At 31.4% G+C, this 17393-nt stretch overlaps 2 protein-coding genes across 2 annotated transcripts; both read left to right on the top strand.

The window, feature by feature from the left end:
* Nucleotides 1-2620: 2620 nt before the first annotated feature.
* TRIADDRAFT_60920 (uncharacterized protein) lies at nt 2621-5905 on the top strand (the record flags this gene model as incomplete). The annotated part of the gene is made up of 16 exons (XM_002116868.1): nt 2621-2701; nt 2850-2912; nt 3247-3283; nt 3391-3467; nt 3563-3648; nt 3798-3884; nt 3999-4044; nt 4120-4208; nt 4385-4466; nt 4540-4617; nt 4694-4769; nt 4929-5015; nt 5130-5137; nt 5239-5421; nt 5667-5754; nt 5871-5905. 16 exons carry the CDS (start codon nt 2621-2623, stop codon nt 5903-5905), a joined length of 1203 nt encoding a protein of 400 aa, XP_002116904.1.
* Nucleotides 5906-11131: 5226 nt separating this feature from the next.
* Nucleotides 11132-11353, top strand: TRIADDRAFT_9323 (uncharacterized protein; the record flags this gene model as incomplete). The annotated part of the gene is made up of 1 exon (XM_002116867.1): nt 11132-11353. A coding segment is annotated over one exon (222 nt), but the record flags the coding sequence as incomplete, so codon positions are not given.
* Between the last annotated feature and the right edge of the window lie 6040 nt (nt 11354-17393).

Genomic DNA, 17393 nt, shown 5'->3' with positions numbered 1-17393 from the left:
ACGGCTTCGAACTTTCAAATTAATGTGTTATAACTTATTACCATTTTAGCAACAATGCATGATTTTAACATTAGCTGATATGAGATGTTTGGCTACAAGTAATTACTAAATTAATAATTTGATATCGTTGCCGCTAAGATAGATTTAATCTCGGATTGTCATTTAGGTTAATCTCGTTGAATACACAATCGAATCTGAACTACCTCTACTAAATAAGTTTTGTAACCTTTGTAAATTTACCTCCGATGATGCGAGAAATAAAATGTGATAGATAATTATAATCTTTACATTGTTTAGTTTACTACATTAAGAATGGCACTGATGGAAATCGAATAAACCACTTTTGGCTGCCTGATGATACGATTGTTATTAATGTTGCATACAGTAGATGAATTTATAATTAGTACCGGCATGTAATAAGTTAACTGTAAGATAGAGGGGAATGGTCTATACAAACTTTATCAGTCAGTTTCAAAAACAAACTATACGTTTTATTACAAAATGAAAATGTTCTGGTAACCAAATCAGTATCGCTGATATAAAATAATAATCACTTACAGTACACCGTCTTCCTTGTTCTTGAGATTCAAAGCAAGAAAGCGCAACGGTACATTTACCTACATTTTTGGGGCTGATCTTAGAGGAGACGTAGTAGCATATATTTTCGAATGGTTTTCGGTTAGGTTAGTCGCTTACTGTTAATGATACCTGTGTAACTTATCTAAATTTCCTTGTTGATGACTGGGTATCTGTGATAAAGTGATCTTCAAAACAATAAATCAAGAAATACAGTTTCTTGCAAATTTCACTTTATTCCAGAAGTTAGGTTCGTCTAACTACCAAGGACTATCTGACTATCTGACAATCTGACAATCTACTTATTACAGCAAAATTCACGATTTATATACGATTAGTTACAGAATGCTTTTACTGTAACAAATCTTGTCTTGCCCATTAAGTCGCAAGATCAGATCTAAATTTACTATCGCGCAATCTATTCATAATTCGCGCGTCTATTTAAAGCATTACAATACAATACTAACAGTACTAACATACTTAGCGCAAATCTATTTATATCTCAGATCTTTATATAAACATTTTAATTGATTCGCTACAATACGTACTGTAAACATCTTGTACAAATAGACTCTTATACAATCTTACACTCTAGCTTTCAAGTTAAGTTATTCTCGTACAGTCTTATAATAGTAATCTAAGCTATATTTGGGGCTGCACTACAATATCATACGTTGTTGTGGCGGTAGCTACAGTTTATTAAGACTTACGTGACTTATTATGCTGTAACGATGAAGGTGGCTATAGAATCTTATATTGAGAATCTACTTGAAAAAAATGTTTTATTTAATGGCTTGAGCCTAATAGCTGTAGCAGGCTACTTTATTACCGTAGATAGATTAAAAACAAAACGTATTAAAGAACTTAGGCTAGTTCAACCATTGCTCTGTTTTGAGTTCAGGATACTTTAGCTTATGTTCTTATTTTGGTTAATTATAGCTACACCTTTCTTAACTTTGCAATGAAAGTTCTATATTTTGTCTGCCTGAGATCATTATTGATTAAGAATTAATCATAAGTAAGATGGCGGCACTCGACCTGAGTGAACTGGTGGTGTTGTTATAGTCCAAGTACGAAATCCAGGCAATTTGCGAAATGCCTAATCAATAATTGACTGGATTTCGTACTTAAACGGTAACAGTGTCAAGGAATACATTTAGGCTTTATGATAGTCGAATACTGCTAGTGAATAATTTTAGAGACTATAGCCGTAGCCTTAAGTGAGAATGGAGGAAAGAGTTTAGTCGATAGTTTGAGAGCAACCGGTTTATAATTTCCTTGGTCTAAATTTACCACGGCAATATTCAATAATAATTTTTAGTAAGAAACAATTTTAACCGCTACCTTACATGATCAATTATTAAGCGACTAGTTTCAAAGTAGCGCTAGAATTAGCACTTTATTGCGGAAGCTGGCTGTTGTAGTTATGTATTGGATGTTAATATAAATGTTGCAATAGCGTGGTTTCGTTACTATTAAACTACATTAACCTGTAGGTGGTATGCGTAGTCAATGTTTCGGTATCATATTAAGTCAAGTGATTAAAATCATAGGTAGCACCGTATATTATGTATGAGCAACTGCGTAATAAAAGCGTAGGGTCGATTAGCTCAACTCCTTGAGTTGCCTAGTTAGTCGATTGAGTCCCAGGTTTTATGAGGAAAGTAAGTTCGTGTTAATTTGAGTAATTAAAAAATAAAAAGTATTTACTTGATAATATGGTGAAGTACTTCTTAATTAAGGAACTAATCTTAGTACCGCAGCTATTGAGCTAATTTACTTGCCAACGAGGCCTAGAAGATAATAAGACTCGTATCAGTAATAGAACATTTAAAGTTACTTTTGAAAAATGGACATTCCACTTGTAATTTATAAAACTGTATGTTTTGATTGACTGTATATAAATGATCAACACCTTTACTGAGGATATTCAGTTCGATAATCTATATCGCTATAGTAGAAACTAACATTAATAAGCTTCAGAATTAATTGCTTTGTTGTAGGACTATTACAAGCGATATCGTTTGCCACTAACTAAGGAATGATGAATGAGGATTCCGCTTTAAACATTTTACCTGAATTTTCACTTAGACAGCTCATCCAAAAGATCGCAACTAACCGTATAGTAAGTTTTATCGTTGTAATTGGATTTGAATCAATTCTTAATTAATTTCTTATACTAAATATTTAAAGCTAAATACTATGTACGAGCTAAAGGATAGTATACAAGCTTCTCGGATGACACTTACCTGCTTCCTACTTATGTTTGTAAGGATGATGATGATCGATCTTTTTACATAGCCAATATCGGAGATGTTATTTATAAAGTTCAAAGAGTAAGTGCGATAGAATATCAATCCAAAGACCATGAAAACTTTTGCAATGTCTGTAGTATGTAAATCTAATACGCTACTGCAATTAACTGTAAACTTTCAGCGATTAAGGGTTATACGCATATTTGCTAGATATTTTTACGAAATAGGTTTGGCCAAAAATAGTCAAAATATCTAGTAGATTAATATAAATTAATAAATACCGGTCGTAATCGAATAAAAGTACTGAACTATTCTATTCGATATTAATAAAAAACTACGTTAATACTAAGTATGGTTCTAGACAGTGAAATTACTACGTATTAACATTTTAAATTGTAATTAAAACCTTATCTAGTGGATGTCCTTATTGCCTCGTGTCCAGCCTTTCTATGGTAGGCTTAGGGATATTCTAAATTTATTGTCGTGAATAACTAAATTATACAGCTGTTGAGTTTTTATTGCAAATTTAATTATCGAAATTCCTTGCTTCTGATTATAGCCGTGAAGTGTAATAACGACATAAATTTGCTAGCAACACTTAATGCATTAGGAGTTGGTTTTGATGCCGCTAGTAAGGTAGAGCTATAGTAAAACCATGATTTAAAGGAATTTTAAAAATCAATATTTACGAAGTTGATTTAAATAGTCACAACTTTAACAAATGTATCTAGAACGAGATGGAAGCCATTGTTAAGATATGCGCCCATTCCAGTAAAGTTATTTATGCTAATCCTTGTAAACAAATTTCTCACCTGAAGTAAGTCCTGATAAGTAGAGCAATAATAGCGCTATTGCCTATAACCTTCTGCTTGCCTACTTTTAATTAGAGCAAATAGAAACGCTGCAGTAAAATATCTCGAAAGGCATTATAGTAACCTCGATTAAGATTCTTAACTAATATTTAAGATTTACAGAACGCCATGGAATAGCTTTAATGACCTTCGATAACGTATCAGAGCTACATAAAATCAAGCGATGCTATCCGGAAGCAAAGTAATTTTATATGTAATTTCTTATTGCTTTAACTCTTAGCTAATTAAGAGAGTGTACTACATCTATCTTTAAGTATAAATTTTTATTTTAAATTTTAATTAATAACTAATTCAGACTGTTATTACGGATTAAGATCGATGATTTTGGTACTCTATATCATGTAAGTGTAACCTTAAAGTCTTTAAGGACTAATATGTTAAAACAGATAACTGTCTTCTTTCAATTAATTGTATAGCTTAGTGAAAAGTATGGCGTCGATATTGAAGATTGCCCTAATCAACTTCAAGTAGCTCGTGATCTGCAACTTAACGTAGTTGGGATAGGGTAGATATGTTGCCGTATTCCGCATTCTGTTAACGTTCTATTAAATATGAATTTGTCACTGATATCGATATTGCGTTTATAAAAACAGAATGCTAAAAAAATCAAATGCGGTATTTCAGATATTCATTTCTTCAGCTGCCTGATCTAAATTAATTAAAAAAATTTTTCGGTTGCAGCTTTCATATAGGTGGCGGACGTTATGACGGCGAAATTTTCGCTTCTGCCATACAGCTGGCTAGAAAAGCATTCCATTATGGTGTAAATAAAATATTCTTCTACTCTCGCTCTTTATTTGATCTAAATCTGTAGTTTTGTTTTACATCCGTATTAGAAATCGATCGGATATAATTTTGACATTTTGGATATTGGTGGTGGATTTCCTGGATATGCTGATGCTAAATTTGAAACTGTTTGTTTGCAATATGCAATTAAAAAACGTCTTCATGAAATATTTTCGATCTTTATGAAATGATTTCTCGATATAGATTTGCGCTAAGATTAGACAAGCCTTGGACGAGTATTTTCCTATTGAAGATCAAGTTAAGATTATGTCAGAGCCGGGTATACTGAGATTATAATCAATAATAATTTTGATAGTTATTTCTAATAATATAATGAGAATTCGCGCCTTTTTTGATTGCATTTTTAAACAGATACACTGTAGAAAGTAGATATATATTGTATCAAGGAATGACAGTTATAGAATTTTCTTAAAATCAGGTCGATATTTTGCCGAAAGAGCTTTTCACTTGGTCATGGACGTAATTGGAAAGCGCGAAATTAACGCAAAAGAACTTACTGCTCAAGGTAAGTTATGTCAATTGGTATGAATTATTTAAAAATTTTCTTAAGTAATACGTAAAATTTGAGTTTATTACCATCATATAACGAAAAATTAATTCTGTTTAACAATTATTTCAGGTGAACAGGTGATCGAATTATGAATAATCCATACGTGCAAATGCAAATTTCGCGTTAATTACTGCCCAATACTGCAAATAGTTATAGTTACCGCTCTGTTCATTTTCAGAAAAAGTATGCATATTATGTGAATGAGAGTTTGCATGGATCCTTTGGAAATGTTTTACATGATTTTGATAATCAGAGTTTCCTACCTGTCAGTAAGAGCTTGGAAGGACTTTTCTCAAGTACAGTCTGGGGTTATTCCTGCTCCGGATTGGATTATCTACTAAAAGAATGTCAGCTTCTGGAGGTATGATACCATCACATGATTAGTTTATAGAAGAATCGTAGACCTTTTCCAGAATGATTCATTTTAACTTTCTACAGCTTTTCTTCAATTAGTCTTCAGATGCATCTCAAAAGTATATGTTTTTCTTTGTATATTATTTCAGTTAGATATTGGAGATTTAATTTACTTTATGCAGAACGTCAGATCCTTATAAAAGGATATCAACAACACAACAAAATAGTCATTTCAATTTTATGTCGAAACAGGCTTTGGTGCGTATTTCTCGGTATTCCATAGTCCTTTTAATGGCTTTAGCAAATCTTCTACATACTATTTTATCGAGCTATCAATTTGGTAAGAATTGCATCATAATGCTGCTAGTTAAATAATTGGCATTGCCTGTAAGATAATGGATTTTCTTAAACCCATAAACTGAGAATGAGAGATTCGGTTCAATTTCCATTTCATAGGGAGACAGTTAAAGAAAAATTATCAAAATGCCTGAAGTACCAGTACGTCACGGAAAAGGGAATTTAAATAGTTTGCTTTCATTTACTCAAAATCCATAATTAAAGTCTTTAATAATTTAGCTGTACCCATCGATTATAATTAGTTTCGAGTCGTTTGGCTTATATCACAGTTAATTCTTATATCTAGCAAGTGTGAATTGACTTCTATTAAGTCGTTTTAGCTAGTTCAGCAGATTTAATATGGTATATCAAAATATTACTCTATGCCTGGTAAAAGCATGCTATACTGTAATTAATACTCCTACAATTATATCGACTGTCTGTAAGTGGCAGACCTCGAATCAAAGGTTTATTTTCAGATAATTAAAAATCTACCGTATGGTTATCACAGTTTAATTTTGCTATACATTAAATACGTTCATGTATATTGTAAGATAAATTTGCATGAAACACCATTAAGCAGATACTAATATCAACTTAATAACTGCAATTTGTTGCAAAGTTTTTGCTGAATATTGGCCTACCTTAACGAACTACAACTTCTTTTCGTCTTGTACGCTTAGCTCTATAGATTTAGTAAATGTTTTACTTTCAATGTTTTAAGAAATAATGAGATAATTTTTAACAAAGCAGCAAATCATTGAAAATTTTTAGAAATAATACCAGTTTGTTAGATACCTAGCTAAATATGAAAATTTCGCTTGTAAATATTTCCTCTAAATCTAACTAAAGTGTCAAGGATATCTCAGTGTCACAGATCGAATATAGTGACTTCCATTTGATACATAACATAATTGATGATGTCGAAGCAACTTACATCAAGGGTTAGGAAGAATAGTAGTTAGAATATGGAAAACTTGATAAAACATGCTTTAAGTTTGTAATATTGTATCTTTCTATAAATAAAATGTAAAAAGTAATACATTCTTTACATTAGTGCTTCCCAAGCTAATTAAGGTATACACCCTATTTCAAACTGCAAATAAAATGGAGATAATTATTTTGGGTGATTTGCTGACACAGTTGCTTTCAGCTTGTAAGCTGTATATCTTCCTTAATTTTTTGTATTGACAAAATACGGCTAATACCTTAAAGACTTATAGTTGTATAATTGCCGAGATGACACAGTAATTCAAAGGTGTAACATCATAATGTTTATAGACCTATGTCTAGGAAATAGTTGCCGCAATTTTTGAAATTTTAATAATTGACCCCTAGTATCTAGCCGAGTGCAGCTCAGATAACTAAGTTAGCGTTCTGTAGGAAGATGAAATTAAGAGAAGTTGTTGTCGCCTTAGACGTTTACTTAAATACGATGATCATGCTTGCTAATAGTAATCATAAGGTTACTTACAAACCAAATTAATTAGTTACATAAACGATCGTAAATCAGCTGTCTTGTGCGAGCCTTTTCATTATGAAGTATTATTTGTTAAAGTACCTTACAAGGCCAAAGCTTATCGATCACATAAAGGATCTTAATATGGATAAAATCTTCTTAATCGAGAGTTTTACTATATATAATTAGCAGGAGGCAATTTAAATACTAGTACTATAAAAGTATTGTGTATTTATTAATTCAGCACCGTGATCGGACAGAAAGACGAACCGTCATGATTTGCCTACTGTTAAACATGTTAGAAACTAGGCTAGTTTTAGACTATAATTAACAGATTACTTCTACGGTGAGCATCTATACTATAAACTGTTACCATTAGTAGGGCATTAGACATATAGATAAATGTATGTTTTACAGGGTTTTAGTCAACAATCAAGAAAAGGCCTTGCAGTAGTATGAATAACTGTTTATGAACATCTGTTAATCATGATCCAGGGTGCAATAATTCAAGTCTACAGTATATCATGAAATAAGTAACAAGCAAAAATGGAATTGTATAAATATTGGAAATACAAAGTTGTTGTACTACTTGTTCTATTTACGATACTACAATTTCTATTCCGAATTTTATCGAGAACTCACACTGCAAGAGAAAGCTGCCCACCCTCATGCAGTTGTCATGAATCTAAAATTCTTTGCCCGACTATTACTGATGAATTAGCATCCTATGTAAGCCATGGATATAAACGCATGTAAGTTCATGAGCCCAATCTAAAGCTACTGTTATTTGCCGATATAAAAACTGAAATAGTCGAAATTGTTTCTAGATATGTTGAAAATATCGTTAGTAATAGGATTTTCATATCGCTATCTTGACAGCATTCAAACGGTGAAAGAATTAATTATTCTCTATATGGATGTAAACGATGATTTAGTGCTTAGTTTTGATGTTAGAAGATTCTAAATAGCTTGAAATTAAGCCACTATTAATGGTAAATCAATGTTACAGTTTCCCAGATTAATTTATTCGACTAATACATGCTTAGAAATGCTTTCAATAACACTTGTATACAGCTCGTTAAAATACAATTATAGATAAGTTAGAGGTTTAATTGCCTATTTGTGAGTCGCGATATCAATCTGGCTTAAGACACAATCTTCTATACTTTAATAATTTCAATAGGCTGAGATTGAGCTGTATTTAATGGTAAGATTAAAATTACACTTCACCAGACTAGCTTACATGACTTGTACATGCTGATTAGAAATACTTTGAATCATAATTGTTTACAAACCCTTATTAATGCTAAGATGTAATTGTAGATTATTTAGAGATGTAATCGCTTATTTACGAGTTGCAATGTAAAATAGCTATAAAAAGAGTCAATTCTTATAAAACACTTGATAAAATTCGTAATAGAATCAAGTAATATTTGAACATGAAAATTAGAGTACATCAAGAAGTAAAATCTTGAATGGTTTACCATAAGACATTCTTTGAATGACTAGTATTTTATGTACCCTTGCATGATAGTGCGATAGCTGATAAACTACAGTGTGAAGATCCAAGGCTTCAAAAATTGCTTCATTCTGCAAATGAATACTCCGTGGAGGTTATTGGTAAATGTTGGACCTCAAATGGCAATAGAGACTTGCGAAAACCGAATCTCGAACATAGCAGCAAAGATCCACTAATTCGAAAGCGAGGTTACTAGATGTGATTAACCAAAATAGTTTCTTGATCATGGCCAAAATGTGTTTAATTATTTTTGTCACTATAATTTTCATACTTACGATATTAAAATCAATATATCTTAATTTTATTCTATTATAATTTATTTAATTGGGATCTTTTGAGGAATTATACATCTAGAACTTAGTTTTAAGCTATGCACATTGCTGATAGAAAATATACTGCGATAGGATAATATAGCATGTTATTCTGAAAATTGTTATTCCAGACTGATCGAGAGTTCTTAGCGATTATTCTTTACTAATTCACGAAGAATCAATTTATAGCATAAAAATTTTCAACCCTGTAACTGCATGATCTCGATTGGGTTCTACTTCATTACGAATCTAATAAAGTTAATAGTTACATTATGATCTTATTAAGGACATAAGAAGCCATCATTCAAAAATAATCGCGATCAACGTATCAAATCGCACCATTTCCAAGAACATTCGGTCTATAATCTTCAAGGTTAGTACAGCATAAAAGTCTAAGTCTAAGCTGAATGAATTGATTCGTAAGAAAGAAAGATTAATTTTTAAAATCGATAAAAAACTAAATTTATATATATCAATATCAATAATCTCTAAGCTTTTAATTTAACATTACATGCTCCATTAGATAATGATAGAAAATGTATAGTATTCTTACTTTTAATTCTTATGTTTCGGTACTGAATACTTTTTTTATAAAATCGCCTGTCCAGATGAACCATTATTCTCACATAGCTGTTTATTTCGAAAAAGTCCATGCCGTTGGAATCAATTAGAAGCGATTGATTTCCTGGATTGGAAGCATCGTTAGTATTATTAATAATTTGAATTTACAATTTTTAATGCTAGCTATTTCTCATATGCATTATTTTTGGCGTTTTAAATGTAAACTAGTAGTGTATAAAGAGTATATTTAGATCTAAAAATTCAAAAAATTTTCAGCATTTCTATTACCAGCTATCGATGTTACATTTTTTATTTTATAATCAAAAACTATTGTGCAAAATTTTCAATTATCTGCTTTCAATTCTTAGTAAAATAAATTATTATTGGGATCGTTGTGTTAGGTTTAAATGTTGGCATGGTATTAAAGCCAGATTTTCAGTATCCTATAGGAGCTTTCGCGGATATGGTTAGCCCTCCATTAATACTTCCAACAAGAACAAGGCAGATCAAGGTACTTCTGATTATATTGTGCCTGTAATGCAAAGTATTGCCTTCTTTTACATCAGCAATCATTCTGCTAATGTTGCTTCACGTATAATAATGAGCCATGCTATAGAAGTGTAGCAGTTCTCACTTGTAATAGATTACTAACCTCATCAATATCCTAAATCTTATAGATTAGTGTCTACGCAGCGTTTGAAAATGCCACGTTTGCACAGATATCATTTCATGCCGTATATCCAACATCCAGTTCTCATATGGATGATATTAGCAACTTTCATCTTTCAAAAGGTTCGACCAGGAATGTGCTCAAAGATACATTGTATTTCTCACCAAAGTACCCATCTTATTCTGTAAGTATTCTGTAGTAATGGATATATTTGCTTATATGAGCCTTTACTACTCCATTCAGTCAGTTTTTTAAGTTGATTATTTCAGGAAGTAATACCAATATATTCAACATGTTTTCCTTTGCTTTTTAACTGAAGTAAATTGCTAACAAAACTTAGCGTATGAACTATTTTCTCTATTAACGTAGGCCATGGAATAAGGCACATTTCTATATTATCACTTGATGATTATAATTTTACAGTACTGAAATCGATTGACTAACTGCATCCATAATAACATTAAGGAATATGGAAGCATAAATGTTTTTAATCCCTATGCCAAGGATATATTTACGCAAATATTATATCTCTTAATTACTGAATTTCATAAACTCAGATTGTTGTGCGTGGTTTATTTGGCATTCATGAACCTCGTGAAAGTGAGCATTTTGGAGAATTAAGATTAATTCGGATTGAAATCTCACCAATGGGTGAGTAGTTGATGGGTTTTAATGATAAATCAAATTTTATTTTATGGCGTAAAAAATATTCGAAATAGCCAGGCTCAATAATCATACACTGCGGTAGATAAGCCATCGCAAGCTTTTAATACTATTTTATATGCTATTTCAAAGAAGCTTTCAACTTAAAGAAGCTATATTATGCCTACCTTTATTAAATACTTATCATTAGAAAGATACTGTTTCTCCGGAAATGGCCATTACTATCGAGGTGGAGTTGCTAAAACAAAATATGGGCATGCCTGTACTACATGGAAATCAACTTCCTACACGAAGGACAAATTTCCTGAGGCAGATTTAACGAATAATTTTTGCAGAAATCCAGACTCAAGCTTAGCAAGGCCCTGGTGCTTTACTAAAGATTCTCCTAATAGACGGCAAGTTTGTGATATATCCAAATGCCAGTTTCCAAATACACAAACTTCGGAATACCCTTTTGGAAGTAAAGCTAAAATTATTCTATCTAACGTAGACTTGATCGTATTGCTAATCTTTAGCAGTTCATACATTGCTTAAATCTAAAGTAGTATACCAATAGTAATAATCACTCAATTGAATGATAACATTGAAATACTAATTTACTCACACAAAATTCAATTTACATAGCATTAAATCCTTTAAAAATTCAGAATTTACATGGCCTGCATGACTATACTGGACGTATTAGTACGTATATCAATGGAAAATGGCGTTCGATTTGTAATCCATACGATTCTTTGAGTCATAAAACCATTAATTTAATGTGCCAGCAAACTGGATTTGGTGGAGTAGGTGTTGTGTGGTGTAAGTAGTGGTGACTTTAAATTTTTGAGATTTAAGTTTAATAAAAGCTGAGTATGATTAATTATATATAATTATTAAAGAATACGTTGTCTATTGATCTTAGCTCGTCCTGCCTTGCTGAATAATACTTACTGTATTGATGCTGAAAATATTGACTGCCCGTTATCAAAGAAATCATTTTCAGAATGCACAATTACAGCACCTGTAGATTTACGCACTTTTGGATATGAAGTTTGGCTAACTTGTTTTCTCCCTTCCACGTATAATTCATTGAGTAAGATGATAGTCAAATTATCATTTGAAATCAATATTTAGTGATAATCCATTTTAACGAAATTAAATTTTTCTTATTAGGACTATAAATAATTTCTGTGCATTAAATGTACCTTGTATTCACTTCATTAGTTCGTTAATAGAACTATTACGTTACTGCAATTAATCACTGTTTTTTATAGAATTACAACATTGGAAGAATTAAGTAGTTAGAGTATGGATTAAGTTATGGTATTGAGGCTATTAGTAATTCATTAATCGGTACGGTACAAACTAAAGCCATACAATTTGATCGAATTTCAATATAGCAAGCGGATTGTACAATTTAAGCCTTATGCATGAAAAGAAAGATAATGTTGGAGCTGTTCTTGTTCGAAAACATGATGGTCAAGTTGGAACTATATGTACTTCTGGTTGGAACCATAAGTCAGCCGATGTTGTTTGTCGTCAGATGGGTTATCCTGCTGCATTACGTCATGATAGTATGTTCATAGTTAGAAATTCTGTTTGAGTCATAATGTATCGCAGCTGAATATATTAAATTTACAGGAATAGTATTTTCATGATACAACGCTTCACGATGTTATTAGAAAATTTTCCTAATTTATTAACTAGCCCATACACCAAAGAAAGATTATCCAAAACCATTAATTACATCCATTGACTGCCGTGGCTATGAATCATCGATTGATCAATGTGTTATCAATACTGAGCGGTCTTCGGCATTCTGCCGTTCATCCTTACCTGCAACTGCGACTTGTATGATACCTCACGCAAGTCCATGTAAGTTATTTTAGTTTAAACTAAAGCGGTCTAGAGTGCAAGCCATCCTTTAACTTTATAATAATTAATATGATAAATGAAATACAATATCCATAAGTGTTATCGTTGAGAAATAATATCATAATTTTATTACGATTTGAATATAAGTAGCATGTTGTTATTGGATATTTAATAATTCAAAGGAAGTAGATTTAGAAGATATTGCCCTGCAACGTTCCTTAATAATTCAAAATGAACGAGGCATTTGGCAATAACTTAGTTATTGCTACACAATTCGGGCATCTTACAATATTACTATATTCGAATACTTATTGATCGCTGAGCATGTAAGGCAGTTAACGTAGAGCAGCATGTAAGCTATCACAAAGCAACTTAAAAATCGTTAACATAATAAATATATTGTGAATATTGCTACTAATTGAATCTAAGGCAGAAATTGTTAGTTTTGATAGTTTTAGAGATAAAGCACTGCCACAACTCCGTTTAAAACAAAGAAATAGAACCAAGCAACAACTTCGTTTTATTGTCTTTTAAGCAACTGGAAGATCTCTCTCACATCACTTCACTTATATTTGGATCAATTTGCTAGAATTATAATTAGGACTTATAACTAGAGTATTACTTAGCTAGTTAATACTGAAGGAAACTTAAAATTTACGCGGTACTACAGCTACTAAGCGTCGAACTAAACCCTACATGCTTCGAAACCTTAGCCACAGCTAAAGTCAGTGACTTGAAACGATATTTGAAAGTTAAATTTATTACCAGTAACGTGCTACGCCGGGTAAATCCAATTACAACTCTATTTTAACTAATCAGTAGCGAGCTTATATACCTTTATATACTATTTACTGGTTTTCCTGCAAGGAAAACTTAATTAACAAATTAATAAATAAGATATTGATCCTCAGAGTAATTCATCTAATGTATAGCATAAGCAATAGGGAGTGCTAATTAAAATATTATGCTAACTGAAATCATCCAATTGAATAGCCTTAATACTACGGTCTCTTAGGAAACGAGTATAAGTGTTAAATTCTCCATCTTAATTTTAGCTCGCACTTTCTATGCTAATCTTCTTAGCTCTACCATTATCTAGTTTTCTAATAACTTAGTAACGCAAAATATTATTTACGGTAATAAACTATTAGTAACAAACACATAGAGAATAGCGATTAAGATTCTTAAGTAAGATGCAGTCTACAACATAAAATATACTTATGCAATAGCAAATGATTGTAGAAATAGCAAAGACTGTAAACGCTACAAATAACTAACTACGAAAACCTATATTTACCTGGAAAGCGATAAGACTATAAAGATGTCTATAGTTAAGAAATATTTCAAATGCTTACATTAAGCATATGCTACAAGCACGATAGAATCATTATTAATATGTTACTCTCATGATATGGTTTATACAGCGGATCAATGCTCGTTTATACGTAGCTATTGTGGTTGGAAGGTGGCAGGAGATTTAAAGTGGGTATGGCATAGAGGTGAAAGTTGGAATAATCCGCTTCAAATAAGTAAGCAAATTTACTGTATGCGTTAAACATGCAAAGCGAGAGGGCATTTCTGGAGCTCCAAAATTTTCTTTTTTTACGCCTATCTTGTCTAGATCGACTGGATAAGTATTTTATTTACGTGCAGAGAAATCCTTTTGACGATACTGAACGTAATAGTAAATTGATTAGTCCAATCTTTAGGCAGAATAGCGGAAATAAAATTCAAGTAAGTTATGCTTTTATTTTGTTCGTAGCGATTATTTTAAACATGAATCAATATTAGGAAATAAGGTTAGAATTTACCTTACTAATTTGATTTTACTGTTAATAGATTTTATTCGATTATTATGTTGATGGAATCCCGCATGGTCAAATTTCAGTAAGTTATAAGTTGCGTCGAGATTCTACCCGAGATCATATCATCGAATCCAGATCGATTGATGAACCTACTAGACAATTCCAAACAATGTGGATAGAAGTAGAAGATAATTTACATGAAGATTTTCAGGTAAGGTAAAAAACTGACTGAACGATAGGATGGCTGTAATTGATTTATGGGCGAAGTAATCGCTTGCTTATCACTTCAATAACGCTATATACTAATATTTTTATTGTAATCAGGCTATTAGCTAGCAGCTGCTACTATATTTTTTTGTATTCCTAAACTTGAGCATTCTAAGTAAATGTAGCAGCAGCTAAAAATAGTATTGTATGCATAGTAATTTATTTATATTACTATCTAAGGATAGTAATTTCTACTACAACATCATGATAGCAAAATACCGTTTATAAAGGATCCAGATCAGGAAGTAATTTTTTCGGTAAAATCAATCACTTACTAACTTTATATCGACGTATTTGAATCCTAGTTTGAAATTACGCTAAGGAGTATGGCAAAGAAATCCATCCCAACATCTTTTGTATATGCTATTGACGATCTTAGGGTCAACAACGTTGAAGGTAACTTCTAATTTTTGTCTACAGTAATTTTATTGAAGTATTCTGTAAGCAAGCCTATGTAAGCCGCATTTTAACTACTATAACCTTTGCTTAGTGATTTCCAATGGAGCGCAAAAGATGCCAAAGGCGTCACTTGTACTTATAACAATTGTGACCTGCATTTCCAATTTCTACAGTTAAGTGGACTTACAGTACAATTTAGATCTGACATGAACCAAACTAGTTACAGTGAAGACAAGAATTAAAAAGACAAAATTCTTTCTTCTTTACATTACTGCGATATATACCAATCACGAAATTTCAAATTTTAGAAAAATAAGGGCTTTATTGAATCTTATACAAAGACTAACTACACACTGCTATACTCTAGCCGAATACTACTACTAAAGATTTCTAGAACGAACTAACAGAATAATCTAAAGTTGCATGCTTTTATACTTTCTGTAGCATTCGCAGCTACAATCCGCATGGCAACCTTTTACTTTATTTTACACATAGTTAAATTATTCTTAGTAAGACTATTCTACTGCGGACCATCATTAATCCAATACGGATACGACTACAGTACTTATGTAGACATTATTCACACCAGCCAAAGTACAATGACTTAACCATATCCTAATATATGATTTACAGTTCTATTTTTACCTATAGCCTTATTAGTAACTCAACACCTTACTGTATATAATCATCTGTACTCTAGCATAGAGTCTCTACCACTACAATCTATAGTTATAGCTACCAAATATCTCTTAGGATAAATGTCTACCGTACATTATACTACACATGGCTAACAGTCTACAATCACAATACTAGTTACATTACAATTACTTAATCAATGGCTTCACTAGTTCTAAATGAATAACTTAATATTAACAGAACTACAGTATAATGCAATTCTTTAAGTATACTTTATTGCATTTTATTACGAAGCATTACTTTGAGCAATTAAAGGATGGAAAGGATTTGCCATAAATCCACTGACTATAAGCCTATAAAAGATTCTTTCTAGACGTGATGCACCCTTTCAAAAGTAGCAATTCTAACTCAAGAATACTCTACTCTTATATTTATCGCTATCAACAGTTAAAAGATGTGACAATTAATACTCTTATTTTTATTATATATATAATAAAAATAAAGTAATGAAGAGGTTTTAAAGCTACTTTCAAGTTAAAGAACGTAACGTTTAATATTAAAAAATGCTTTTGAAACATTGTTAATTATGCACTGCTACCAATTTTTGTGGTTAAATAAAGTGACCTTACGATCCATATTTAAAGATTGTGATATTATTACTCAATGTAAGGTAGTCACGATTGCAACTCTGCTACTAACATTGAAAACAAGGATATAGTTGATACCAAAGCAATAGATAAATGCAGTAAACTAGTTCTTTATTTAAATCTTATATACGTAACTGTATCGCAAAGTATCTATATTTCTAGTTAATAAATCTTAATATCCGAGGAACGAACGGCTCAAAATTGCAGTTTTATAAGGCACTGGAGAATATATGAGTAAATAGATACGCAGCAGGCGATGAGTTCAGGTAGTGAATTACAATTAATTTTAAATAACCTACTATTAAAATGCTTTAATTACTAGCATAAATAAAGGAATAGAAAATATTTCACATAAAGCGCAATATTGCGTACTTAGAAACAGAAATTCACTATGCAGAAGAATAAAATCTATACTGTCTTTGTATTTTCGTAACCCTAACGCATAACCACTTTAATTAGCTAAAATCATTACATTTATGATATATACTACAGCAATACAGCACTTCCCTTTTATAAATATTTAAAAATTAATTTAGCGTCCACAAATAATTCTCTCTTTACAACACATTCTTCGTATGGAATTGCCATGATAACATACATCAATAGAATTACGTTTCGGGTAATGTCCGTTACAAAATATTAACCTGACGAAAACATTTGCTACAGAGCAAAGTAAAACTTGTACCAAAAACGGATCGGCTACATCTAGTGCCTGATAGTAAACCTTACAAAAATGCTGTAAAAGGGCCATTTCTTTAGATATAAAGTACTGTATTCCCATCAAACAAACTTATTTCAATGTTTGTTCTTTTATTCTCATAAAGTAATGTTACAAATACATTCACTAAA

The sequence above is a fragment of the Trichoplax adhaerens genome, genomic scaffold (assembly GCF_000150275.1).
Source record: "Trichoplax adhaerens TRIADscaffold_18 genomic scaffold, whole genome shotgun sequence".
NCBI lineage: Eukaryota > Metazoa > Placozoa > Uniplacotomia > Trichoplacea > Trichoplacidae > Trichoplax > Trichoplax adhaerens.
This window is presented reverse-complemented; position numbering and strand designations above follow the sequence as displayed.